The 27,233-nt window shown below is 46.8% G+C and overlaps 1 protein-coding gene across 4 annotated transcripts in view; it reads left to right on the forward strand.

Moving 5' to 3' along the window:
• COLEC11 (collectin subfamily member 11) overlaps positions 1 to 24,159 on the forward strand; it is a 48,861-nt gene extending 24,702 nt beyond the window's left edge. For 2 of the 4 annotated variants that reach the window (XM_004609378.2, XM_004609379.2), the window contains 4 exons: positions 16,934 to 17,005; positions 19,939 to 19,992; positions 23,460 to 23,555; positions 23,768 to 24,159. In XM_004609378.2, the coding sequence (XP_004609435.2) occupies positions 16,934 to 17,005; positions 19,939 to 19,992; positions 23,460 to 23,555; positions 23,768 to 24,159 (614 nt within the window). The remainder of the gene's footprint in view (positions 1 to 16,933; positions 17,006 to 19,938; positions 19,993 to 23,459; positions 23,556 to 23,767) is intronic. The other 2 variants (XM_004609380.2, XM_004609381.2) reach the window with 1 other exon arrangement.
• Positions 24,160 to 27,233: the final 3,074 nt, after the last annotated feature.

Raw genomic sequence — 27,233 nt, forward strand, 5'->3', positions numbered from 1 at the left:
TATTTAGGGGGATTTGTTTTTTGTTCCACACCCAGCAGTGCTCAGGGACTACTCCTAGCTCTGTGCTCAAGGTTCATTCTTGACAGCACTTATGGGGCCATCTGTGGTGCCAGGGATTAAACCCTGGTCAGATGCATGCAAGGACAATGCCCTACCCATTGTACTATTGTTTGGCCCTATGGAATGATATATTATCATTCTAACCCTGTTAATTTTCTTCTTATCTATAAGCATATCTTCTCATTTCTTTATGTCTTATTAAATTTCTTTAAACATTGTCTTATAATTTTAATTCTATAGGCCTTTCACCTCCTTTGTTAAGTTTATTTCTAGGTATTTCTTTCTGATGCTGTTAAAATTTTTGTCTCAGAAATGTCACAAATTTTGTATATTGATTTTTTAGCCTACCACTTTATGGTGTTTATTATTTCTAATGATTTTCTTAATGAAGATTTTAGGGGTGTTTTTTGGGGCCTACATTATGTTTTCTATAAATAGTGATAGTTTTACTTTTTTTCCAAATTTATGGTATTTTTGGGTAATTTTTGCTTAATTGCTCTGACCAGAACACTCCAAAAGTACATTGAGTACTTCTGATGAGAGTTGACATCATTATTTTGTATCTGATTTTAGAAGAGCTTAGAGATTTTCACCATTGAGACTTATATTTGCTTTGGATTTCACTTATATAAACTCTACTTTTTGTCACATTTGGCAGTGGTTCTGAACTAAGGGATCAGTCCTGGTTGTGCTTGGGTACCATATGTGTTGCTGGGATCAAACTTGGGTTGAAGGCATGCAAGGCAAGCACCTTAGCCACTCTACTATCTCTCTGGCCCCTCCATACGTAGAATTTACTATGCTGAGGTATTTTACTTCTATTCTCATAAGTGGATGTTGAGGGGCTGGAGCAATAGTACTCAGGTAGGGCATTCGCCTTGCATGCAGCTGACCCAGGTTTGACCTCTGGCATCCCATATGGTTCTCAGAGTAGCACTAGGAGTAATTCCTGAGTCCCAAGCCAGAAATAAGCCCTGAGCATCGCCAGTGTTACCCCAAAATCAAAATAAATAAATAAATACATACATAAAAGGAAAAAGTATGTTGAGTTTTTTCAAAATCTCTTTACATATAGTAATATGATCCTAAACTTTTAACATTTTCTTTTTTTTATGTGGTATGTAATATAAATTTATTGTCATTGATTTGCATGTATTTACATGACCTTGAATTTCAGAATAAATCTCACTTCAGGGATTTATTTATTTTGGGGGACTAATGTTATTTATTATGATCAAACTTATCACTGTATGGTTGAATTATTTTCTAAAATTCTCTGTTTTTATTTTTTCACTTTTCTTTTTAATATTATTTTTATTTTTATTTTTTTGCTTTTTGAGTCACACCCAGCAATGCACAGGGGTCACTCCTGGCTCTGCACTCAGGAATTACCCCTGCCGGTGCTCAGGGGACCATATGAGATGCTGGGAATCGAACCTGGGTTGGCTGCGTGCAAGGCAGACACCCTACCTGTTGTGCTATCACTCCAGCCCCTACTATTATTTTTAAATTTTATTGAATCACATGAGATGGAGAATTACAAAACTGTTCGTGATTGGGCTTCAGTCATACAATGTTTCAACACCCATTCCTCCACCTGTGTAATTTCCCAGCACCACTGTCCCCAGTTTCCTCCCCACCCTGCCCCGCCCAGTCCCCCAAATGATTTCTTCTGATTGCAGAGTTGCCAGGACTGTGCTTAGCATTTGTCATGGCACTGGGGATTGGAATTATGACTGTGTGCTGGCAAGAAGGGCGTCCTAAGCCATTGAGCTACACCTCTGGGCCTGGTTGAATAACATTTTGTTGCAGAATTTTCCAAGTAGGTTCATCAAGCATATTGGTCTATAGTCTTGTGTGTGTGTGTGTGTGTGTGTGTATGTGTGTGTGTGTGTGTGTGTGTGTGTGCATATGCACACACACACATGCGTGTATGTTCCTTGTCTGATGTTACTATCAAGGTAATATTGGCCTCATAAGATGTTTTTATTCCCCCCCCTTTTAATTGATTGACCGGGAGGTACAGTAACTAAGCTTTCATGTTGGAGCTTCAATTATACAACCATCAAACACCCATCCCTTCCCCAGTGCATGTTTTTCACCACCAAAATCCCCATCATTTCCCCCCTCACCCCCATTCCACAACTACCCCTGCCTGTGTGGCAGACAATTTGTACAATACTCTCTCTCTCTACTTTGCTTTCCTTCGAAATTTCGAGATCGGTCCCACCACCACTCATACCTGCCGAAAAGGCAATGCTAGACAATGTGTTTTGTATTGTTTGTCATGGAGGGCCACGCGATCTAGAAATTCTAAAATTTTAATAATTAGGGTCTGTAGAGATCGCTGCTGCAAGTTGCTCGGGTCTGAGATTTTTTTGTGTGCCTCTGGATCATGGCCGTGTGGGAGCTTAAGTAGATGGTGGTGGTATGTGGGCGTCATCTCAGAGTCCCATGGGGTGGGGACGGGGAAGGAGAAGGGCTGACTCCTCCCCTGTCCCGTGAGACCTGCTGTTTGCCGCCATCGCTGCCCTGTACCTGGAAGCTTTTGCTGAATTCTAGAAGATGGTGGCCACCGGGATTCCTAGGGGGCAGGCCGAGGGACGGCACCTGTCCCCCTCTGGAATGGCCCAGTGAAAGTGGCCTACTGCAAAGTCTAGAGCCATCTCTGCAACAACTTGCTCGGGTCGGAGATTCATTTGTGTGTCCCTTAAGATGTTTTCAGGAAAACTCTGTTTCCCCCCCCCCTTTTTTTTTGGTAGAAACTTGAGGAGACATATTGATGATCATTGAAGATTTAGTTAAACTCATTAGTGAAACCATGTGGTCTGGGTTTGAACTTGTTTTTGAGACTTTTGATTACTATTTAAATGTTTTCTTGTCATTGGAATCAAGGAGGTGGTGGCTCAGTGATAGAGTTTGTGCTTTACAGGTGTGAGGACCTAGGTTAAAGCCCTGGCAATGCACACGCAAAAGAGAAACAGAACAGTGTTATATGTATGCTTGAGGAGTGTGTGCTTTGGCTTTTGGGGGTGGAGTGTCCTTATTTTGTATTAGGTCTGTTTGGTCTAATTTCTCACTTAAGACTATTGTTTCATTGTTGATTTTCTGTCTGGTTGGTCTGCTTTTTGATGGAAGTGGGGTATTGAAGTCTCCACTATTCTTATGTGACTGTCCTCTCTCTTCAATTCTGCTAACACTTAGTTTACATGGTTTAATTCTTTATCTTTTAGAGCATATTAATGAGTGTTATGTCATCTAGGTGTATAGAGTCTTCGATCATTACAAAATGTTCATCCTTGTATCTTGTCACCATCTTTAGTTAGAAATATACTTTATCTGTGACAAGTCTGTCACTACATTTTAAGGTTACTCTGTCCTTGTAGTTTCCCTTGTAAAATCCCTTGTAATTTTACCTTGAGCCTGATTTCCTGGAGAAAGTGGAATGCTGTATTTTCTTTTTTAAACCAAAAACTCTGTGCTTTTTAATTGGTATATTCAGGACATTGGCATTTAGGAAAATTGTTGGCATATTTTGTAATTTGTACTTTAAAATGTTTTTTAGACTACTCTCCTCCCTGGCTCCACACTGACAATCTTCTCTTGTATTTTGATAGCTTCCCTTTGTGTCATGTTTGGATTCCACTTTCACCTTCTTGCTTTTTCTAAGATTCAAAATTCTTTTTGGTTTGTTTTGGGGGCATTAATAGCAGTGCTTGGGGGGAGCATGTGGTGCTCGGGATTGAAACTGGGGATCCTGCATGCAAAGTTTGAACTCCAGCATTTTGAGCTGATCCACCACTTTTGTGTACAGTTTAAATTTTGTGCAAAATAGTGGTGCCTTCATAAGCAAAAAATGTCTTTTTGGCAGATTGTGTGTCCAAAGGTGGACTATCTACAACCCCTTTGGCTTAATGAATCAGGAAACCATGTTCCCACTCCTATCATTTCTTCTTCTGTTACTCTTGAATAAGGCAACTCTGCCCTCTCCTTTACACATTGTACTCAATGGAGTCCCTTTCACCTCACACAGATTATCTGGATCCAATAGCAATTTTACATTTTTGTTTAATTAGTTCTTATTGTGGGCAGGATACTCTCGGTAGCTTGCCAGGCTCTCTGAGAGGCGCATATATATATATATATATATATATATATATATATATATATGTGTGTGTGTGTGTGTGTGTGTGTGTGTGTGTATACACATATATACATATACATTTATACACATATATCAATATCTCTATATCACTGTCATCCCATTGCTCATCGAATTGCTTGAGCAGGCACCAGTAACGTCTCCATTGTGAAACTTGTTGTTACTGTTTTTGGCATATCGAATATGCCATGGGTAGCTTACCAGGCTCTGCTTTGCAGGCAAGAACTCTCGGTAGCTTGCTGGGCTCTTTGGCTCCCCAAGAGGGGCGGAAGAATCGAACCCGGGCCGGCCGTGTGCAAGGCAAATGCCCTACCCGCTGTGCTGGAGCGATATGTAAAAACAGTTCTTCAAAATGTTGGCCCTGAGCTGCTGCTCATGTATATTGTGTGGCAACCCCCTCTTGTGACAAGGTGTTTTGTCTCTCTCTTTTGTAGTTCTAAAAATTTGCTGAGCACAGTTGGCAGGGCTCAAGGCTTACTCCTGGCTCTAGGCCCAGGGGAACATATGAGGTGCCTGGGATTGAACCTGGGTTAGCTCTGTGCAAGGCAAGAGCCCGACCTGCTGTACTTTATCTCTGGCCCATGTAGTTCTAATTATCTTTAATATCATCTCACTGTGCAGTAGATTGTTCCTGGCAAGCTCCCCGTGGCATATTCAATATGCCAAATACAGTAACAATAACAGTCTCATCCCCCTGACCCTGAAAAGAGCCTCCACTCAATGGGAAAGAGGAGTAAGGAGAGGCTGCTAAAATCTCAGGCTGGGACAAATGGAGACATTACTGGCGCCCACTCAAGGAAATCGATGAATTTCGATGTCAACGGGATGACAGTGATACAGTTCTTATTGAGCCTATCACATGCCAGATTTCTTCTAGCTGCTATGGCAGAGAAGAAAGCAGTCCCGGCCCCCTGCAGCCTGGGGAAGCAGATGATAATTTGTGGATGCGACAAAGCAGTATTAGAGTAAATGTGGGAAGTTTGTATTCCTGTAGGATTTTCAGAGGAATGTCTCACCCGGATTAAGGGAAGTAATCTGAGGAGGCCCTGAAACAAAACAGCAACACAAAATCCCAGGTTAGAGGGGATTTGGCATGGTCTGATTACTTTTATTATGATCTTTATTATATTTGTGTATAAATATGATAAATTCATAGAATATTTATTTATATAATATTTACTTACACATGATATTTACATATCATTATATATAATTTATTTACATACAATTTTATATAATTATCTAAGAATATAATATTTATATAAATATATAATTAATATAAATAAATATACGATTAGATAATTAAACCAATATAATTAAATGTGTGCATGTGTGAATGAACGTGTGCGAACATTGCTGGAACAGTGTGAACAGTGCGTGTGGTTTCTCGTCTTACTCTATACCAATTTTGATGTCCCAGCTGGAGAAAACTCCTTGGGACAGCAATCTGGTTAGTACTCACCCCACTTTGACTCTGGGTTCACCTCCTACTTCTGTGCGATCTGCCTGTTGAGTCAGGTATATATGATGGCCTGTAGCTGCAAGACCAGGGCCACACCTGCTGTGCTATTTCTCCACCCCTGTCACAGAGGTTTCATTCTACCATTGTATCCTGAATTGATCTAGGGGTACCGTAATCTCTTTTGCCACATGCCACCTGGGTTCTGTGTATACCTCTTGCCACCCAGAAATCTGCCTGTGGGTCAGCCTCACAATGGTGCGGTGGCTGAGGGAATTTGGGTATCAGTTGGTCTTGGAGAGATGCCCTTGGCTACCTTGACCTTTCAGGCATTCTCCCGCCCGGAATGAATGATCTCCTGTCTGCTCTTCCAACCCTTCCCTGCAGCCTCCCCACCCCTACCCCACTCCTATGAAAGCATCTGGCGCAGCACCTTGTTTTTAGCTGAGTGCAGCCATTTCGCAGGTACACTGCTCCCTGGTGTTTAGCGGCTGATCTCCGTAGCTTGCAGAAGACTTTCTGCTGCAGGCAAGACATACAGGCAACACTAAAAGTTGTAGGAACTGGGGGTGGGGAAGCAGGAGTAGGGACTTGTTCAGTTTTAACATTCTGGGAATGTTTCCATTCCAGGGCAAACAGAACGTGACCCAGCTTTCACCGACATCTGCAATGGGGTGGATTGAGGTGTATGTCTAAGTGCGTCAGAATTGCTGGGAGCGAGAGTGGGCATTTGGCGAAAGCCCAGCTGCACTCAGCACAGCTCCTCATCACAGCACTGAGATGAAGTTTTCCCAGCTGTGACCGGAGTAGCACAACCAATCACGCTTCACCCGTGACCCTTGGCCACCAGGCTCTAGCTTCTTCCAGTTTATTCTTGATGGGCTCCTGCTTGGACACTGCATTGGCATTTCACTCACAAAAGTGGTTTTAGAGGGCACTCAGAGCCTGCTGGTTTCATTTCAACTCTCATGAGTTATAAATAAACTCTCCCAAGCTTTCTGGAGCTTTCTGGCACATACTCTGGGCCTTTCCCTCCCTTCTCTATTCTGCTGCAGGGTGACTTTCCTCCTGGGTGACTTTAAACCCTTTTCCATAAATGGGCAGAAATTCCCCTCTTTGTCTTAAAAGATGAGGGGTTGGGAGAACCTTCCTCACTCCTCTCTTTACATCATGCACACACGGCTCCCAGGTGCAGCAACCTGCCTGCAGGTACTGATGACTTGTGTCCTGGTCCCCATCCCTGCTGGGCAACTGGTCCCCCCCGTAAGTTTTGGAGGGCCACCACTCTTCCTGGAGATCAGAGCAGCATTTCTCAGGCCTAGGCTGCATTTCCTTCACTTTCCATGCACACACTTTACTTTCCTGCCGACTGCCCCCCTAAGTGGTGCTGTTCTTCAGTGGTACACCCTGTTTCTTCAGTGGCTGACGCTGCAGACCCAGTGGCGCCATCTACAGTTGCCATGCCCAGACAGTTTACACACGCAAGGGCCTTAGCTTATCGGGATAAGCTTTGTCATGTATACTCGTGTCTTGACATCTGACACCCCCGAAGCCTGCCCCAACCTCCATCCCAGCACCTCCCAGTCTTCTTGGGGATCTCCAGGGCTTGTTTTTGTTTCAGAGTCAAACCTGGCCAAGCTCAGGGCTCACTTCGGGAGTACTGTGGGGGGTAATCTGATGTTGGAACTCAAACCCAAGCTGTCTGATGCAAAGCATGCCATAGTCTTTGGAGACTTCCTCTCTGACAGCCCCTGTCCTGCCCCCCCCCCACAACCTCCCACAAGGGCTTCTGATGAGACTGGCCACTTGGAAGACTTCAATCAATCATTTGGAAAGGAGCTTGAAACAGAAGATCTTCAAATAAGACGGGATTCTGCAGTTGATGCTCCCCATGGCTGGCTGGAGGGCCCGGTGTGCATGCAGATACTCCCGCCCTGGGGTTGAGAGACAGGTGGAGAGTCAAGGCTTCCAGCCACGCCGAGCTGGTTTCATCGTCTATTATTTATGGAACAGAAGGCTTGACACTGCGGGCTGGCCTGTGTGGTTGCACAGGAACCAGCTGGGGCTCCGGTGAAATGCAGCAGCACGGGCTGGGGAGGGCAGCCCGGGTTGCAGAGCGCCTGGGTGGTGCTGACCTTGCGATGCTCCTGGCGCCTGGCTGCGGTCAGGACAGTCTCTTTGGGATCCCTCTCCACCCCAGCTTCTGTGAAACGCAAGCTGTGTCTACGCGGAACCCCCGCTTTGTCTGGCTTTTCCACGTTCAGGTGTGTGTGGGGGGAGGTGCGTCTGGTCTAGTGGTGGGCAGCACGCTCGCAGGGCAGGGGACTCAGACAGCTGCAGGAGAAAGTGCTCCTGTTGACGGATTGCCTTTTCTGAAATAACAAAGATAAGCCAATAGGTCCGGCAGGAACCTCCTGCTGTCTTTGGTCTTTTACTGGGATGCGAATCATTTCTACGTTTCTAGTCGACACAGCTGTGTGGAAGTAGCACGGAGCTGGCTTTGCTGACACAATCTGCTAAAAGTGTGTCAGCTCACTCTTTGGGCCTCTCGTCTCAGACAGGCAGTTCCGATAAGAGCAGAGACCTCCCCTGGCACATCAGGGTGGAGGGTGACCCTGGGTCATTGGTGGCTTTCGGCTCTGGGACATGTGCACATTATTCGCCATTAAAAATCGCTGAGGAAGCTGAATTCCAAGTGCTCCTTTGGCCCCCTCTCCTCTTCAAAGACTGTGTGAGATCTTCATTAAAATTAATAAGTTATCTGCCTGCCGCGAGCTGCTCCCTCTCCAGAGCGAGCACAGAGGGCAGAGGAGTGGTCGTAGGCTTGTCATTCTGGGATGCGACTGAGAAAGGGCTTAAACACCACTCGCTCCTGGATGTAGCCCTGGAGCTCCTGAAATTTAGAGGGGGTAGGAGCTAAGTGGTGCAAGTCATTTCCAATGATCTCACAGAACCACAGCAGGGGTGTTTGTTTGCTTTTTGCAAAAAAGTTTCCGGTCCACTCTCCTTTGAGGGCCTCAGAGTTTGTGTCCACCCTGCTTTTCTGACCAATGGCCAGTTTCCAAGGAACATCTGCAGATTAGAAAACCTCAGCTGGGGCCGGAGCGATAGTACAGTCGGTAGGGCGTTTACCTTGCACAGTGGCCGACCCGGGTTCGATCCCCAGCATCCCGTAAGACCAAAATCCCCATGGTCTCCTAAGCACTGCCAGAAGTGATTTCTGAGTGCAGAGCCAGGAGTAACTCCTGAGCACCACCAGCTGTGACCCAAAGAGTCAAAAATAAAAAACAAACAAAAACAAAACAAAAAAAACCTCAGCTACCTAAACGACTTCATGCACATATTTTATGTGCCTGCACACACCTTCAACCATGCATGTACACATCTGTGTGCATATATACATGTGTCCCCACACATGTATGCATATGTACAAGCACATGCACTGTCTTGTGTTCATATACATGTATAGAAGCACAGGTGCTTATGGGTATAAATCCACACACATTTCTGTGTACACAGGTGCATGTGTGAGTATGCACTCTGGTATATGTATAGGCGCATCTGTGTGCACGTGCTTGTGTATTACGTGGAGGTCTGAACATGTGCATATGCATATACAGGAGTGCATTTTGCTTGTGGATGCATAACCCGGCACCAGCATGGCTCTCGTTCTGCTCAGGCCCAACAGGCTATGCTGGGTGAGAGCTGTGTGTGAAGAGATTCTGGCTCTTCGGTTGATGGAGTCTCTGTTTGGCCCAAACCAACCATCCCCATAGCCTAGCCTTTCTCCACAGAGGCCCTCCGAGCAACTGCCAGGGTCAGGCACATTACCTGGTGCTCTCACATGAGGCTGTGGGTTAGGGTGGAAGGCTGTGAGGGGACGGGCAGCATCGTACTCCTAGCTCCCACACTGGCCATAAACACAACCTTATCTTCCTGGAAACCTGCATCTCACCTGCAGTGCCAGGCTCTTGGCAGCATGGCCCCTGGTTGTGACTGGGCTCTGTGGGAGCCTCTGGGTGCTGGGGAGCCCAGGGCTCTACCCCACGACTGAGAGACCTTCATTCTCATGCACAAAGAGAGGTCGGGTACTGAACACCATGACCCCCCAGAGCCTTTCCACAGGACCCTCCTTCTGTCACCGGAGACACAGACACTGGGGGACAGGGCTGGAGGCTGCCCCAAGCAGCTGCCTCCCAGCCCTGGTCTGCGTGAGGCGTCTCTGCCCCTGGCGCCTCTTGCATGTGTGATTCTTGGGTCAGCGGCATCCATAACACACAGATGTTGGGAGAAACACCCACCCTGGTCCTGATGAAGCCCCTGGGGTGACTCTGCTTTCTGTGTTTTACCAGACCCCCAAAGGGATGTAACCTTTGGGTTACAACTCTGCTGCCCTGATGACAAACATGGCCCCTTGTAAACCGTCTGTGCTCGCTCCTGGCCAGCAAGGGGCTCGGTGTTTCCTCTGGCACCACCACCCTGCTCCAGGAGTGACTGCCCTTTGCACCTCACCAGGCACTGGATTTCCCCATCGGTGCTTGGGATCCCAGAACCTCCTATGGCAGGGACCAGGTCCCACTCTGCGTGGGCAGGAGCTGGGCTCAGTGCTAGGCTGGGGAGTGGTGCCACATGTCAGCAGTAACCTTGAATTAAGTGTGAATGTTTGACTAAGCCTTTTAGGGTTGGGCCAAGAGCCAAGTCTCTTCATCAACCCCCAGGTTATCACTTATTTATAACAGCAGGATGTGTGCTAGACTCTGCCTGTGTGCTTCGGCTGATGAAACGAATCTTTCACTAATCATCTGGTAGGTGGGAAAGCACTTCCCCAAGTAGGTTTCCATCGCAGGTGTTTCCCCTCCAGGGACAATCTCATCACCCCTTTTTGTCTGGTTCTCACCCCTTCTTCCTGTCTGCTTGGGGCTGCAAAGAGGAAGCAAGTCTTGCTTTCCCTGTGATTCTGCTGGGATCTCAGGAAGAGATTACCGCCAAGGCTGGTAAGCAGGCTCCTCATTCCTTCCTTCCCTCTTTTCAGTGTAACCACCTTAGCAAGCTATGGGCAGGACTCCATGTGGGGACCACGTGCATTAAGGGGGCCTCCTGTCATGTGCCACTCTTCTCTGGAAGGCAGTCTTTGGACAGGAGCTTTGGTTTCTGTTTCTCAGGTTCCGGAAACCTTATCCCTTTCCAACGGTGGTAATTCTGTCCATGTGACAGGAAACATCCACTGGGCTCCTTAACAAGGAGGGGTGCACCCTGAGGTCTCTCTGGGCCTTTGTGTGTCCCAGCTGAAGGTGGGGATGTTTTCTGAGATCTCTCCTCTTGTCCACAGCATTATTGCCAATCACCTGTTGTTTCACCCCACTTTATTTTAAAAAAATGTTATTTTTAAACTTTATTTTTGTCACTGTGAATTGCAGTACTGCCACTGGTAGGGCTTAATGCATACAGTGTTCCAACACTGCCCCCTCCAAGTGTCTATTTCCTTCCATCATTGTCTCAAGGTTTCCTCCCAGTCTCTCCACCAGGGTAAGTTCAGTTTTGTAGACCAGTTCATTGATTCTGTGACTTTGGGCCCTTTGGTATTGCCCTACAATGCATTTTTTAAAAATACATTCCAAATTTGAGAGCGATCATTCTGTATCTGTTCCTCTCCTGGCTGACTTCACCTAGCGTGGTTCCCTCCAATTCCATCCACACAGCAGCAGATGGCATGCTTTTGTCTTTTCTTACAGCCAAGTAGTATTCATATACCATAGTTTCTTTATCCAGTCTGTTCTTGGACACTGGGGTTGTTTCCAGATTCTGGCTCTTGTGAGTACTGCTGTAAGGAACATAGCAGCATAAATATCTCTAGCTGTGAAACTTAAGGAAAAAAAACCCCGAGCTCATCAAGAAAACGAGGAGAAGAGATTATCAGGAAATTCCTTAAGGAAGACATATAGATGACCAATTGGTATATGAAATGGTGTGCAAAACACCATTTATCAAAACAACCAGATATTACCTCACACTAGTGAGAGTGGCTTATAGAAGAACAAAAGCAACCAGTGTTGGTGCAGATGTAGGGGAAAAGGAAATCTCATCCACTGCTGGTGAAAATGATGTGTAGTTTAACATTTTTGGAAAACAATATAGACATTTAAAAAAAACCTAAGAATTAAACTTCTATATGATCCAGCAATTCCACTTTTTGACCTCCATCCCAAGGGCTAAAAGCTCTATTTACCCCACTTTAGTCTAACTTTGAAGATCTGATGGACCCTAAGAGCAATAGACAGTATGTCACAGACAGTATGTCACTGAGCAATAAAGGAACAGTGAAAACAAATAAAACCTCCTCAGGATTTGGGGAGATGTAACGTAACAGGAACATAAACACTAAGTTTGTCTGGATGCTTATCCTAAAACTCAACAGACTTTTCCAGCACTCTACAACCCAGAAAGGACTTACTTGAGACTCAAGGGAATGGGAAAGCTAGACTTTCCAGAAAACTGCTAAAAGAGTAGGTTGTCTTCTTCTGCTGGTGACAGCTGGTGCCACTGACAGCAGTGCCTGTGTTCCAGGCATATTTCATATACAAATGATGGTTTTTCATAAAGTCCTCTTGGCACTATAATCATCTCTGAGCTGCAGACTATGTGGCCACACATGCACAAGGGTCTAGAAAAAGGGGGATTCTCCCTCACCCTGGGCAATCATAACAAAACCCCAGACACTGGGGACTTTGAACAGCAGACATTGGTTTCTCACAGTTCTGGGGACAGGAAGTCAGATCAGGGTGGCCGCAATGGTGAGATCCATTGTTGGGGGCTTTGTAGTGGGCCCCTTCTTGCTGTGGGAGAAGGTAGGACAGGCTGGCGCCCTGCTGGTCATGCTGGAGTAGAGCAGCTCAAGAGACACTGATAGCCACTGCCACATAGTCCAGGACCCCTGCACCACCTGCACATCACGTTTGCATATGTGGTCTCATTTAGGGTCTCCCCATCCTGGCCCCTTCGATTCCTCTGCTCTCTGCCCGACTTGGCCTTTCCCCACTCAGTGGGTCCCACGTCCTTGGGGCTCCTGTGGCTGCCTATCCAGGGAGTGGTTCTGCCCTATCTTGCTGTTTCTCTGCAGTGGTTGATGGGTAACCTCCACTCCTCTCTTCTCTACACGCTGCTCAGCAGCTTTCAGTTCTCCACTTCTCACCAGCCCCTCTGCCCCCCACCCTTGGGCCTTCCATCAAGGTCTGTGCCCCTCAGGGCCCAAGTAGACCCGCTGGGCCCCTTTTTTGGTGTAACATCATCCTTGTCACATTGACGTCTCCCATGCTCAGTCTCCATGGGTGTGCTGGACTCCTCCCACCGGTATCCTACGACACGGGCATTGGCATTCATACGTGTGCCTCCATGGGGATGGCAATTCTCAGTCATGCCTCCCGCCTTGCTCTCCTGCATGTGAATGAGGATGTGGGTTTCTATTTTAGCCATTGCTCACTTGCCAGGCCCACGCTCTTTTCTGGTCTCTATTCTGAATTTAGGGGAGGATACCAAACTTGAAATTCCTGGCAGGAAAGTCCTTGGTTTTAGAGAGTGGAACAAGCTTTATCTGCACATCATACAAAGATCTTCTTATGATGGATCAATTTAAATATATTGAGAAATCTTTATACTGTTTTCATTTCCTGGACCAATTTCTATTCCCACCAACAATACATAGAGTTCCTTTTCCTCTACATTCCCAAGAGTGTTGTTTCTGGTCATTTGGATAATGGTCATTCTTGCAGAAGTGAATTGATAGTTCTACTATTTCATTTGCATTTTCCTGATAATCAGTGATAATGAGCACTTTCTTTTCACGTGCCTTTGCCCATTGTCTGTGTATCTTATTTGGAAAAGTGTCTGCTAATTTTAATAGGCTGTTATTATTATTATTTTTTTTTGCTTTTTGGGTCACACCTGGCGATGCACAGGGGTCACTCCTGGTTCTGCACTCAGGAATTACCCCTGGTGGTGCTCAGGGGACCATATGGGATGCTGGGAATCAAACTCGGGTCGGCCACATGCAAGGCAAACGTCTTACCTGCTGTGCTATCGCCCCAGCCCCTCAATAGGCTGTTTTCTTATTGCTGAGTTTTGTGAGATTTTATATATATATATATATATGTATATATATATATATTATAGTCATCCCGTTGTTCATCAATTTGCTCGAGTGGGCACCAGTAATGTCTCCATTGTGAGACTTGTTGTTACTGTTTTTGGCATATCGAATACACCATGGGTAGCTTGCCAGGCTCTGCCATGCAGGCGGGAAGCTCTCAGTAGCTTGCCGGGTTCTCTGAGAGGGATAGAAGAATCGAACCTGGGTCAGCCACATGCAAGGCAAATGCCCTACCTGCTGTGCTATATACACTATATGTACATGTATATATATTGTATATTAGCCCTTTTATGATACAGTTTGTGACTATTTCCTCCCACTTTATTTTAGTACAATTTGTTTGTTTGTCATTTTTAATTTGATGCTATCCTATTCACTTATTTATTTATTGGTTTTTGGGGCTGCACCTCGCAGTGCTCAGGGCTTACTCCTGGCTCTCTGATCAGGAATCACTCCTGGCAGGAATTAGGGGACCATATGTGGTACTTTAGACTGATTCTGGGTTGGTTACATGCAAGTCAAGCACCCTACCTACTGTACTATCTCTCTGATCCTACTTGTTTATTTTAATTTAGTTATTTATTTTAATTAATTTTTTACTAAGGCACTATGATTTACAAAGTCATTTATACCTGAGATTTAGGTATACAGTGTTCTAACACCAGTCTTACTACCAGTGTCATCTTCCCTCCACTGGTGTCCCCAGGTTCTCTCCCATGCCCCAGCTTATCTCCTTAACAGACACATTTTTCAGTTTGGTAAATGAAGTTCGGATCTTATGCTTCCACTTTTGTTGGTTCTGTAGTTTAGATATAGATATACCCCACCTCTATATCACTGATGCGCTCGAGGTTCCTGACTTCCCTCCTGCCCTTATTTACTCCCATGAAACTCTTTCTGTCAGCATCTAATTACTCTTCCCCCCATTTCTCTCCTTTTCTGGCTTTTACATTTCTATAGTTCGGAGCCAAGGGTTTGAATTACAGCACAATTTACAACAACTAAAGTTAAGGCAGCAACCCAAATGCCTGTTTACATATACACAATGGATTTACTACATGGAGGAAACTGTGGAATATCATGTGAAACGAAATGTGCCAGAAGGAAAAAGACAAATAGCGAATGATCAAACTCACATGTGGGATGTAGAGAAGGAAAGCAGAGCCAAAGCAAAATAATAGCAACAAAACTCACTGGGCTCTGGCCACAGAACTGAGGTTCCTATGGGTGGTGGAGGCATGTTAATAATTTGATGGGGGTGAAGTGTGGTATGGTAACATGCATTTTGGAGAGATGTGAAATTATACCCATAAAACATATCTAGCATCATAAACCACCAATCATCATCATCATCATCATCATCATCATCATCATCATCATCATCATCATCATCCCGCTGATTGTCAAATTTCTCGACTGGTCTCAGTAACGTCTCCATTCGTCCTAGCCCTGAGGTTTTAGCAGCCTCTCTTTACTCATCCTTCCCAACAGTGCCACAATGGAGACTCTTTCAGGGTCAGGGGAATGAGACCCATCATTGTTACATTGTTACTGTTTTTTTTTGGGGGGGGTCACACCTGGCGATGCACAGGGGTTACTCCTGGCTTTGCACTCAGGAATTACTCCTGGCGGTGCTCAGGGGACCACATGGGATGCTGGGAATTGAACCCGGGTTGGATGCGTGCAAGGCAAACACCCTACCCGCTGTGCTATCACTCCAGCCCCCATTGTTACTGGTTTTGGCACATGAATATACCATGGGGAGTTTGCGAGTCTGTCCCATGGAGGCAGGAGACTCTCAGTAGCTTGCCAGGTTCTCCGAGACTTAATGAACAAATAAAGTGCTTGCTCCTCCTCTCATATAGTCACTTACAATGAGTATCATTCAGTTTCTACAACAATTTGGATGATAATTGATTATAAAATGTAATTATACCTACATCTATTCATAACAAAATCAATCTCTTTTGTTTTTTTCCTTTTTTTACCCACATGTTCTCTATATGCTTGTTTGCTGTGTTTTTTGGCTTGTGGGGATGTCTGATAATTGTCAGTGGACAAACAGGAGTGGTGGCCTAGACCATAACAGTTTGTGGAGGAAAAACTGAGTCAAGATAATCTCTGCATTTTTTGATTAGTTGCTCTCAGTGGGATTCCACGGATGAGAGTGAAGAGTCCCGTGGGACACTGGTGTGTGAGCCGTCACCGGGCCACCATGTAAGGAGGGAGCACCGAATGAGAAGAGAGCAGAACAGGACTGGTGACCTGGTGGCACTGGACCTCTGCTGGAGGATTGTCACACCAGGTCTAGGGAGCAGCATCTCTGGAACCTCCTTTCCCTCCCCCTCTTTCTCCTTCCCTCCAGCTTCATTTTTGGAAGAGGCACCATCTCTCCGAAAGGGCCCCCCTCTTCACGCGTGTAGACCTTCAAATGAACAAGAGAGAAGAGGCTCGTGGCTCTGCCAATGAGCATTCAGCTGGGTTTGGATACTGGTAGCCAGGTCCTGGCAGCAGGCTCTTTATTCTGTGTCAGTGTGTCAGAGATTCGCTTGGGGGCAGGAATAAGGCCTGGGAAAATTGCAGGGTCAGAGGGATAGTACAGTGGGCAGAGCACTTGCCTTGCATGTGGTTGGCTCAGGTTGATCCCTGGCATCCCATACTGTTCTCTGAGCACCACCAAGAATGATCCCTGAGTGCAGATCCCGGAGTAAGCCCTGAACATCACCAGGTATGGCCCAAAGACAGAAAAAGAAAAGAAAGAAATGGAAGAAAAGAAAAAAAATCCAGGAATGTTGGGAAAGACCAATTTTCCTTTTTCCCACCTATCATAGAGTAGAATGACCTCGTGTGAGGATGTGATAATGTACTATTCAGCTTCATTCTGCAGTATGTGTGATTTTCAGGGGAAGCACGCCTGCGTTGGAAAATGTGTCAGAGGTCACCGGTACAGAACCTTTTAATGTTAATCCCCTGCATCACCTTGAATAGATAAACAGCCGTCACTGCTTTACTGTCCTCCTGCATGGGTTTGTGCTTAATCATGTGTGTTACACAGGAGGCATGACCTGAATTCTCTGTGCATCAACTGTGATCTTATTGTTTTCTACAGGAGACGTGGGTGACAAAGGACAGAAAGGCAGTGTGGGTCGCCATGGAAAAATCGGTCCCATTGGTTCTAAAGGTATTTGCAATGCTCTTCTGCTTCCCATTCAATTCCAGGTTCTAAGGCTCTTGGACTGCTTGCAGCCTGGATGGTCCTGTGGTTGTCTTGTTGACTTTTGTGTGGTGAATTTGAAAGATTCTGACTCAGTGTCTGCACCTGCGGATCCATCAGTTTGCTGCTGTGTGCCGTTGAGGGTTCAAGGGAAGGATGCATGTTCTTCATTCTGCAGGATCTATATATTTCCTCACTCTCCACTTGAGTCTGCTGAATACGAAGAAACTCTGGAAACCCTACGACAATTAGGGGTACCACCTTCAGCCCTGGTGTCAGACATGCAAGCCCTCTAGTGGTCCTCAGTGAAAAGGGGGAACAGGAGAGCAAAGCAGGCTTGGAGGCAGAGCAGAGCCAGAGTGACCATCTGTTTGCCTTGGTCAAACTGATCTTTCTTGCAACCTCATTTGACCTGCACAGCTACGGAGGTGGGCATGGCAGAAGATGGTGCCCAGGGCTGTCGGAGATACTGCAGACTCCTATAGCTGTTCTCCTTTCCCTGGTTACTTGTTCAGCAAAGCTTGTCTATGTCTTGGCCTGTCTATATGTGTGCTGGGCTTTGGAGGGTGGGGACAGCAGGGTGAAGAAAGCAAGCTGCCCCCACACTGTGGGCTGTGAGTGGTGTCAGGAAGGTCACTCTACAGTCCTATCATGGACGTAAGAAATGGAAGTTGGAAACCAGGGAGAACCGGTGGCTGGCAAAGCAGGGGCACTTGGAGGGGCCAAGAGAAGCGGTTGTGGTCTGTTCAATTTGAGTGTCAGCTCTTGGGCCTTATTAACCTGCTTCAGGGACTTGAATTGTAAGTGGGCTTGGCCAGTTTGTTCTGTTTGTTGGTCATGGAACCCCCTTCCCTGCTTATTCTCTACCCTAACTCCAGCTGTAGCCAGTCCTGTACCAGAAGGGGACCCTCGGCCCTTAGGGTTGGGGTGGCCAGCTCAGCAGCAGTCACCCTCCTGAAAATCCATGGGAAGCACCTGCCCATGGGCGGCTGAGTCACTAAAAACTGCACAGGCTGTGTAAAAAGGAATCAGCGTGCTGAAAAACTCAAAAACATTTGTGGAATAATGTTCATAACATGAAAGATGCGATTTAAACTAATTTAAAGAGTGACTTCAGTGGCATTAGGTACATTTGCAATACTGTACATCTGTTACTGTCATCCGTTTCAACATTTTCATACATCAGACCAAAAACTCTTCTCATGAAGCATTAGCTTGTCATTCCCTCCCCCCTAGTTCTTGGCATTAATCCTTATTCTCTCCAAATCAGTTTACCTATTACAGAGATTTCATTAAAAAACGATGTAAGGTTTTACCTTTAATTTTCAGCTTACTTAGTGCAATATTTTCAGGTTTCATCTATGTTGTAGCATGTGTCAGAATTTTCTTCCTTTTGGGGGTTGAGTAATATTCCACTACACAGAGAGAACATATTTTATTGATTCATTGATCTGTTGAGGGCCACCTGGGTCACCCATATCTTTTAACCATTGTGTAGAATGCAGCGGATGCCCACATTCTGGGTAGGGATATGTGTGCTTTTTAATAGGTGCCATGTGCACTGGCTACATTCCAACATCTCGCCAGGGGACAACTTGCCAAGGAGACCCTAATTTGGCTGAGCTCACTTGATTCGCTTCAGCTCTGAGACTGTCTTCCTGGCTCTCTGTCAAGCTGAACTTTCAGTCATTTCCAGTCCTTGGTGTTCATAAAAGAGCACAAAGGAATCAGTGGGGTGGAGAGTGCCAAGCTCTTTCCCTCCCTGCGTAAAGGCAAGATGAGGCTCCAGATGGAGGAGTCACGGCGCCTCATGGGCCGGTGCCAGTGGAGACACAGGTTCCTTCAGGGAGAAGGAAATAATGTTTTAGGAATATTCATGTGAATTTAATATAAATATTCACTATCTAACTTTAGAGTCGCTAGAGAGCTTTGTTGCCATTATTTTGGCAAGGGGGGTTATAAAACCCCTAGTTTTATAAGTAGAAAGAAAGGGAGGGTGGAGGGGTTCAACATTGATGCCCTGATTCTTTTTTTTTTTTTTTATAAATAACCATGCGATACACAGTTACAAAGCTGTTTACGACTGGGTTTTGATCATACAATGTCCCAGCACCGATCCCTTTCACCAGTGTACATTTCCCATGACCAATACCAATGTCCCCAGTTTCCCTCCTTCCACCTCCCACCTCCAGCCTACCGTTGTGGCAGGCACTTTTCTTTCCTCTCTTTCTCTCTCTCTGCCCTGATCTTTGATGGCCATTCCCTTCTTGGACACTGAGCCACCTATCCGAGGAGGACAGGAAGACCTTGGCACTCATGATGAAATCACCAACATAGTTTACTCTCTTGCTCTGGTTTCTGAGGTCCACTAAAGCCTGATATAGCCTGTTTTATCTGAATTTTCCTGCTCCCGTGAGGAGCAAGGAGAGAACTGGCATGAGATTTAGCTGCTACTTTATGATGTTAAGGATGAGATCAGCACAGCGTTTCCACCAAAGCTCTGGGGTTTCCCAGAATGGACCTAAGAATTCTCTTTTAATAGTACCTAAAACCTTGGCAGTGGGGAGTGGGAGTGGGGTCTGCTCTATATCATGTAAAGTCTGAAGAACAATTTGTAGAATGCAACTCCCCATAGTTCATGGCATATAGAGAGTCTGGGGGGAATTCCATAATAGGTAAAAGAAATAACACTGTTAGCCTTGAGTTTGTTCTTAAAAGGCTATGGGTCCATGCCTGCTGGTAGACAGGGAGTTGGGGATTGAGTCCAGGGCCTGGCACATGTAAAGGCATCTGCTCTACCACTTCAGCCATACCCCCAGTCCCTTGACATTTTTGAATGCATGAGACATGTACTGCCACTGAATGATGACTTTCACCTACCTTGCTTTTCTCTTTTTTAGGTGAAAAAGGAGATTCTGGTGACATAGGTCCCCCTGGCCCAAATGGAGAACCAGGTATGGCTTAAAAGCTTCAAGCCTTTCTTTTTCCTTCCTTTTGTGAAAGGAAGGTAGCTTTGGCTCACAATATTGTGCAGATTTCAGAAGCACTTTCTCACACCTCTTCAAAAATATGCTCTCACTTCATATCCACAGCCAAAGCACTGAACTTCCCTCTATGACTGTCCACTGGGGCCTCTCCACCCTTGATGCCTGCAGTTCAAGGATTTTTAAAAAATGTATTAAAATGGCACATTTGAAAAGAAGTGTGAATCATGAAATAAATCTGAAATTAGCTGGGAAGAGAGGTGACATACAGGTGACACAGACTCTCTCAGACCCTATCTCTGACGGTGTCAATGTTTGATTTCCTTTGGCCTGGATATCTTTGTGTCCTTCTGAGTCTGCAGTCTACCTGCTGCCGTCAGTCAGCTGACACACATAATTTGGCTCACCGATCCAGAGCATGCTGTCTTGATTTCTGGCACCTCTCTGGATACCACAGGATTCCCCCTTTTCTGGAGATCAAACTTTTCAGAGAAGCACCTTTGCATTCTAGAATTTTCCTCATGCTGCATGTCTCTGCAACCAACTCCCTAAGACCCTCTGATAAAGCTCCCCCAGAAGCTCATGGCGGCCCTGGCTCACCCTAGGGCCTCTCCTAGCCCCCTGCTGACCACCCCTTTCGGTGCTGACTAGTGGAGGGTGGGGAGCTGCCTCTGCTCAGCTGTGTTCTTTTTCCTTCGTTGTGGAGTTTGTCTGTGGCCTTCTCTCCTTTGATCAAGTGGCCACAGCCTCTTCTACCCCTCAGACATGTCACAACCACTTCCAAGGGAGTCGTCAGTCCAGCCCTGCAGACCCACCTGTCTGACACGGCCTTCCATGGGGGTTGCATTGCCTGATCCTACTCCAAGGGTGGCTGCTAGTCACCCTGTTCAACCATCCCCCTAGCTCCCAGTATCCCCCTCGCACACACTGCTGGACAGTTTTGCTGCCTCCTGCTAGAGTGTCTGGGACAGTTATCCCTTCTGTGCTGCTCAGCACGTGTGACCTCCCAGACAGGTCACCGAAATACATCCCACCTGGACCAAACCTCCCCGATCACTTTTCCCATCCAGTGTCCGTATAAATGAAGATGTGCAAACAACTGAAACATGCATCAAGGCTGGCTGAGAGAGGCACTGTGGGGATCAGGCAGCAGAGTGAAGAGAGCAAGGCGGGCCTCCTGGACCAGCTCCAAGATACATCTTCAATAAGGATGGCGAGAAGGGGTAGAGAGAGAGCTCAATGGGCTGAGAATTCCACTGAATCAGATTCAGTGGAACCTGGCGCCACCCAGGTCCTGAGCACCACTGAGAGTACTCCCCTAGTTCAGAGCCACAAGGAGACCCTGGGCACTGCTGTATAGCCCAAAAGATGGGTAATGGGTACGAGATGAAGTAGAAGACATGGTGTTTGCATAACTAGACTGTTCTTCCAGCCAGACCCCCACTGCCCTTTGGTACAAGCCATCAGCGCCCCAGTCCCAAGGAAACACAGTGTGCTCGCCAGCCTCTGGTGGTACCTCTCACTTTCTCACTGATGTGTCTGGGGCCATCTGCATCTGGGGCCTGAGCCACTGTCCCTCATCCAGGCTTCTCTTGCCTTTGTGCACATTCATCTTAGTACTTCCCTTCAGAAGCAGTTTCCCTCTGAGAAAGTTCTGACCCTGGGAACTAGGATGGAAAAAAAGAAAGCATTCGGTTTCTGAATTAAAAAGTCCAAACCTGCCAAACTGGAGGTGGAGGGATGGTTGCATGAGAAATAGCTTTGCTGGGACGACAAACTCTGGCGCTGGAGGGAAAGCAGTGCTTCCTGGGTGAGGCGGGGGTGGGGTGGGGTGAGGTGGGGGACCCCAGTAATTGACAAAACTGAGGGTGTGGCCAAGGGCACAATACCCTGATGCAAAGGGGACTTTTGCAAAAGGGACAGGCAGAGCCTAGGCAGCTCTCAAATTGTGAAAGAAAGACAGAAAGGAAATCGTTGCTCTGAGAGGAATTGTTCTGGAAGGCTTCCATGCCTCACACCCCAGCGAGCATTTATCCCATCATCCTTGAAAGAGTCTCTACCTTTTCTACCTTAAAGCAGGGTTCTGAAGCCCTCCCCCTTTCTTATCCCCCCAATCTACCTGGCTCCTCAGCTTCCTCTCCCCTGGTTCTCCCAGAGCTGCCTTCCCCCAGGGTCTCCATCTCCTCCTCTTTCTTTCTTTCTTTCTTTCTTTCTTTCTTTCTTTCTTTCTTTCTTTCTTTCTTTCTTTCTTTCTTTCTTTCTTTCTTTCTTTCTTTCTTTCATCTCCATCTCTTCTTTCTTTCTTTCTTTCTTTCTTTCTTTCTTTCTTTCTTTCTTTCTTTCTTTCTTTCTTTCTTTCTTTCTTTCTTTCCTTCCTTCTTTCTTTCTTTGGTTTCCATCTCTTCTTTCTTTCTTTCTTTCTTTCTTTCTTTCTTTCTTTCTTTCTTTCTTTCTTTCTTTCTTTCTTTCTTTCATCTCCATCTCTTCTTTCTTTCTTTCTTTCTTTCTTTCTTTCTTTCTTTCTTTCTTTCTTTCTTTCTTTCTTTCTTTCTTTCTTTCTTTCTTTCTTTCTTTCTTTCCTTCCTTCTTTCTTTCTTTGGTCTCCATCTCTTCTTTCTTTCTTTCTTTCTTTCTTTCTTTCTTTCTTTCTTTCTTTCTTTCTTTCTTTCTTTCTTTCTTTCTTTCTTTCTTTCTTTCTTTCTTTCTTTCTTTCTTTCTTTCTTTCTTTCTTTCTTTCCTCTTTGGGTCATACCCGGCAATGCACAGGGGTTACTCCTGGCTCATGCACTCAGGAATAACTCCTGGCGGTGCTCGGGGGACCATATGGGATGCTGGGAGTCGAACCTGTGCCGGCTACATGCAAGGCAAACACCTTACCCGCTGTGCTATCGCTCCAGCTTTTTTTTTTTGACTTCCTCTATTTCTGCTCCAGCTCCCTGACTCTGTTCTGCTAAGATGACCAGGAGCCTCAAGTAGTCCTTTGGCAGCACATCCACGAGGGCTTGTGTCTTGCCTCATTATTGCTCACTCCATCCAGTGTCCCCTTTATCCAGACAGCTCTGGGCTGTCTCCTCCCACCCTTCCCGCTCACCCCATACCCAACCATCACAGAGTTCCCTTGGTTCCACATTTATTATTTTATCTTCTCCCCATCCATTGCCAGAACCTGAGGACCGACCCCTCCCTCTCCTCCCTAACCCAGCGCCTCCATTTCTCCCTCCCCCCCCCCCCCCGAACTGGTTCTAAAGACATCCATCTCATTTTGGAGCTCTGGGAATATCCTTGCACCCCTTTTCCTGCCTTGGGGATGAATTTCTAACTGTCCATTCATCACTAGTTCCAGGGCCTGTGAGGTCTGATCCTTTATAGTGGGGGCTGCGGGAGGTCCTACTAAGGTCTCCCCCGAGCTTCCTAATGGAACCCACTCGGTGCCCCAGGCATCCCGTGTGAATGCAGCCAACTCAGGAAGGCCATCGGGGAGATGGACAACCAGGTCACCCAACTGACAACGGAATTGAAGTTCATAAAAAATGGTATGTTCATGGTGCTTTCCCTGCTTCCCCCCGGTGCCCTGACCCGCCCCACCCCCGGCCTGACCTGTAGAGTGGCTCTGGGCAGCGTTTCCCTGTCCCTCTCGCCCGCTCGCCCTCTGCGTCGTCTGTGCGTTCTTTCGTGCGTGCAGATGGCCCTGAGTTTGGTTACAGACACGCAAGTGCTCACTTTTCAGCACTGCCCTCCCCCGCAGCTGTCGCCGGAGTGCGAGAGACCGAGCAGAAGATCTACCTGCTGGTCAAGGAGGAGAAGAGGTACGTGGACGCGCAGCTGTCGTGCCAGGGCCGCGGAGGCACCCTGGGCATGCCCAAGGACGAGGCCGCCAACGGCCTCATGGCCAGCTACATCGCGCAGGCCGGCCTGGCGCGCGTCTTCATCGGCATCAACGACCTGGAGCGGGAGGGCACCTTCGTCTACTCGGACCGCTCGCCCATGCAGACCTTCAACAAGTGGCGCAGCGGGGAGCCCAACAACGCCTACGACGAGGAGGACTGCGTGGAAATGGTGGCCTCGGGGGGCTGGAACGACGTGGCGTGCCACATTACCATGCATTTTATGTGCGAGTTCGACAAGGAGCACGTGTGAGCGGAGCCTGCCACCACCGCGGGGCTCCTTGGTGGGCCTGAGAATTCGTTCCCACTGTGTTATGTGCATTCTATGGGCAGAGGTTCATTAGTTAAAGGCTCTTTCCCCCACCCCAAATCTCCAAGCACGGTATATGCTTTATAGGCTTAGGAAGGAGTAGGGGAAGTGTTTTTCTGGGGGGTCTTTTCAGAGGAAGTCGTGTTGTTACTTGTAACCAAAATGCTCATTTGGTGAGCACGAAATTGCGCCTGCTTTTGTTCACACTAAAAAAAAAAAAATCAATGCTTTAAATATCATCATAGTAAAGTACAAAAAATGGTTGTGGAATCTTACATAACTAGCAACTTTTTACATTTTCTTAATATGGAAAAATCCCACCTTACCTCTTTCTGTAAATTGTATTAAAGCATGTTCCCTTTCATTGTTATCTAATTAGAACTGTTATTTTTTTCCTTTTTTTGAAGTGTCTTTCAACCCCAGAGTTCAGGAAAGGGAGAAAGAAATTCTCCAAGTGTAACAACTGAATACAGTGTCTAACTCACCTGAGAAAATACACAGACACAAACATGCAAAGGAAAGTAGGAATGGTCGGGAAGGAGGAGCTGTTGGGTGATACCACCTCTGGGTGTAAGGGGAGGTGGGGAGTCTCATGTGTTTTCGGGGGAGACTGACCACCAGTTATTTGTTCTGGATGATCTTTATTTTACTTTACTTTAAATTTTATCACACCCCTTCCAGCTCTCTGACCCCTCGCACCCTCTGTTCTGGGTCATCCTTGGAGGGACGCTTGTGTAGGGAGTCGCCTGGAAAGGCAGAGACGGTGTCTGCTCTGCCGCCCTGGCTGGAGGAAAGGGCAGGTCCATGACAGGCAGGGGCAGGCAGCTCTCCACGGGGGCCAAGACCAGGCCCTCCTGCAGGGGGAAGGGCCAGCTTGCTCTCTCCCTGGTCCCTAGGCTCCTCTCCAGTCACTGCCAGCTGCACGTGTGGGCACTCTCTGGAGCTTTCCACGTCCTCTGATGGGATGGGAGCTTTAGGGCACAGGTAAAATCCTGACACACTGGCTGCTGCTAAAATGGAGGCAGCAAAGTCTTTGTCTCAGTCTTCTGCCAGGCTCCATGAAGCTAGGGCAGGCTCCCTGGGCAGGGATAAGCAGAGACACAGCTTCGCCATTCTTGAGAGTAGTTTCTTGAGGTTCCACGTGTTCACTGAGCTACCTCATCAGAAGGGTGAAATAAACAATTTAGTGACATGTCCGACCTGTGCCTAGTTTGGTTGGACAGCTGTTTTTTGTCTTTGGGTTTGGTTGAGGGATGTATAGCTAGAGAGAACTGGGGACTCACCATCTTGTGGAAGGAGGCTGGTGGAAAAGGGCTAGGTGTTTTTGGTTTCCTCTGAGCAGAGCTGCAGATCAGTGGGCGATTCTGCCCAGTGGCACTCACCTTCTCATGCTCCGAGTGATGGCACCCATCCGTCACCATCTGTCTGTTCTCCTTCCCCCTCAGTCACTGCTTCTGACTCTTTCGGAACCAGAGTGGATGGCGAGGCAGTCTAGCCAGCACCTGGAGACTAGGATGAACTGGGCAGAGTGGTGTGTCAGGAGGTTTCACTGAGCAGATGGTCTCAGTGGTATGAGGACAAGAAATTAGTCAGCCCTTCTCCTCTTTCTCAGCTGAGATTGTGCTGAGAGGCTTCTGACGTGCATTTGAGGAGGCAGGGTTCCCACACCAATTAGTCTTCACTGTGACCTGCTCCTCCGCTGGTCTGCTTAGAGCAACCTTTGGAGGACAAAACCCAGTGAGACGGGGAGTGTAAGTACGTTCTGGGGATAGAAAGTCAACAGAACAAGGGGTCAATGAGATAGTACAGCGAGTAGGGTGCTTATCTTGCACGCAACCCACCTGGGTCCAATCTCTGACATCTCATATGGTCGCTTGAGCACTGCCAGCAGTAACTCCTGGGTGCAGAGCCAGGAGTAATCCCTGAGCATTGCTGGGTGTGGCCCCCGAACAAAACAAAACAAAACAAAAATACATACACTGGTGGGAGAACAGGAAGTGAACTTCTTTACTCCTATCTTCCCAGTCAACTTGGCCCTGGTTGGAAGTTAGTTTTTGTTTATTGGTCTTTAGATACAAAACATCCCAATGTATATAAACAAGCACATGCGTCATTATTTTTAAAAGTAATCAGAAGATAAATCACAGATGTTTTTCTTCTCCTTGCCATCCTTTAAAAAAAAAAAATTCAATGTCTTGGTTCCTGAATCACACCCAGCAATGCTTAGGGATCATTCACGGCTTTGAGCTTGGGGAGTGCTCTCAGTGTTGCTCAAGGAACCACCTGGTTCAGTGGAATGCTCTGCCCATTGAGCTATCTCTCTGCACCCTCCTCGCCATCCTTACTGATGACGTATCTTGGAGCTGGTAGGGTGGCCCGCCTTGCTCTCTCCATTCTGCTGCCTGATCCCCACAGTGGGTCACTCAGCCAGCCTTGACGCATGGTTGAATCGTCTTCACATCTTCACTCTTCCAGATGGTGCTTCACATTCAGGGGCTGAATGTGCCTCTAGGTGCACATGTGAGAGCTGGCCAGCAGGACAGGAATAGACCTGGAAATGGAATGACCACCAGAAATATTTGAGTAGCGGATGCCAAACCCAGACTAGGTAGTTAGCTGGGCAACAGGAGCAGAGAGAATGCTTTTCCTACATGAGGGGGACAGTGGCTGGACTGAAGGGCAGGGGGGACCTATGATGGAGATAAGGAGGGATGGGGAAAGATGTCCTGAGGTTACGGTGCCAGGAGATTGAGAAAAAACCCTGTATCAACCTCCTCACTTCTCTTTAGTTAGGCTCTTTTTTTTAAAAAAAACAAACAACAAAACAAAACAAAACAAAACAAAACACGGAGGTACCAGGATGTACAGTACTGTTAGTTATGCTTTTCTTGCATGCATCATTCCAACCTCACACCCCCACCCGCTTCCCTTCACCAGGCTCCTCCAAGCCTCCCCACCCCCCAACCAGCCCCTATAAGCTCAGTTTTGTAAAAAAAAAAAAAACTCCAGTTCTGATG

Source organism: Sorex araneus, chromosome X (genome assembly GCF_027595985.1).
Source record: "Sorex araneus isolate mSorAra2 chromosome X, mSorAra2.pri, whole genome shotgun sequence".
NCBI classification, from domain to species: domain Eukaryota; kingdom Metazoa; phylum Chordata; class Mammalia; order Eulipotyphla; family Soricidae; genus Sorex; species Sorex araneus.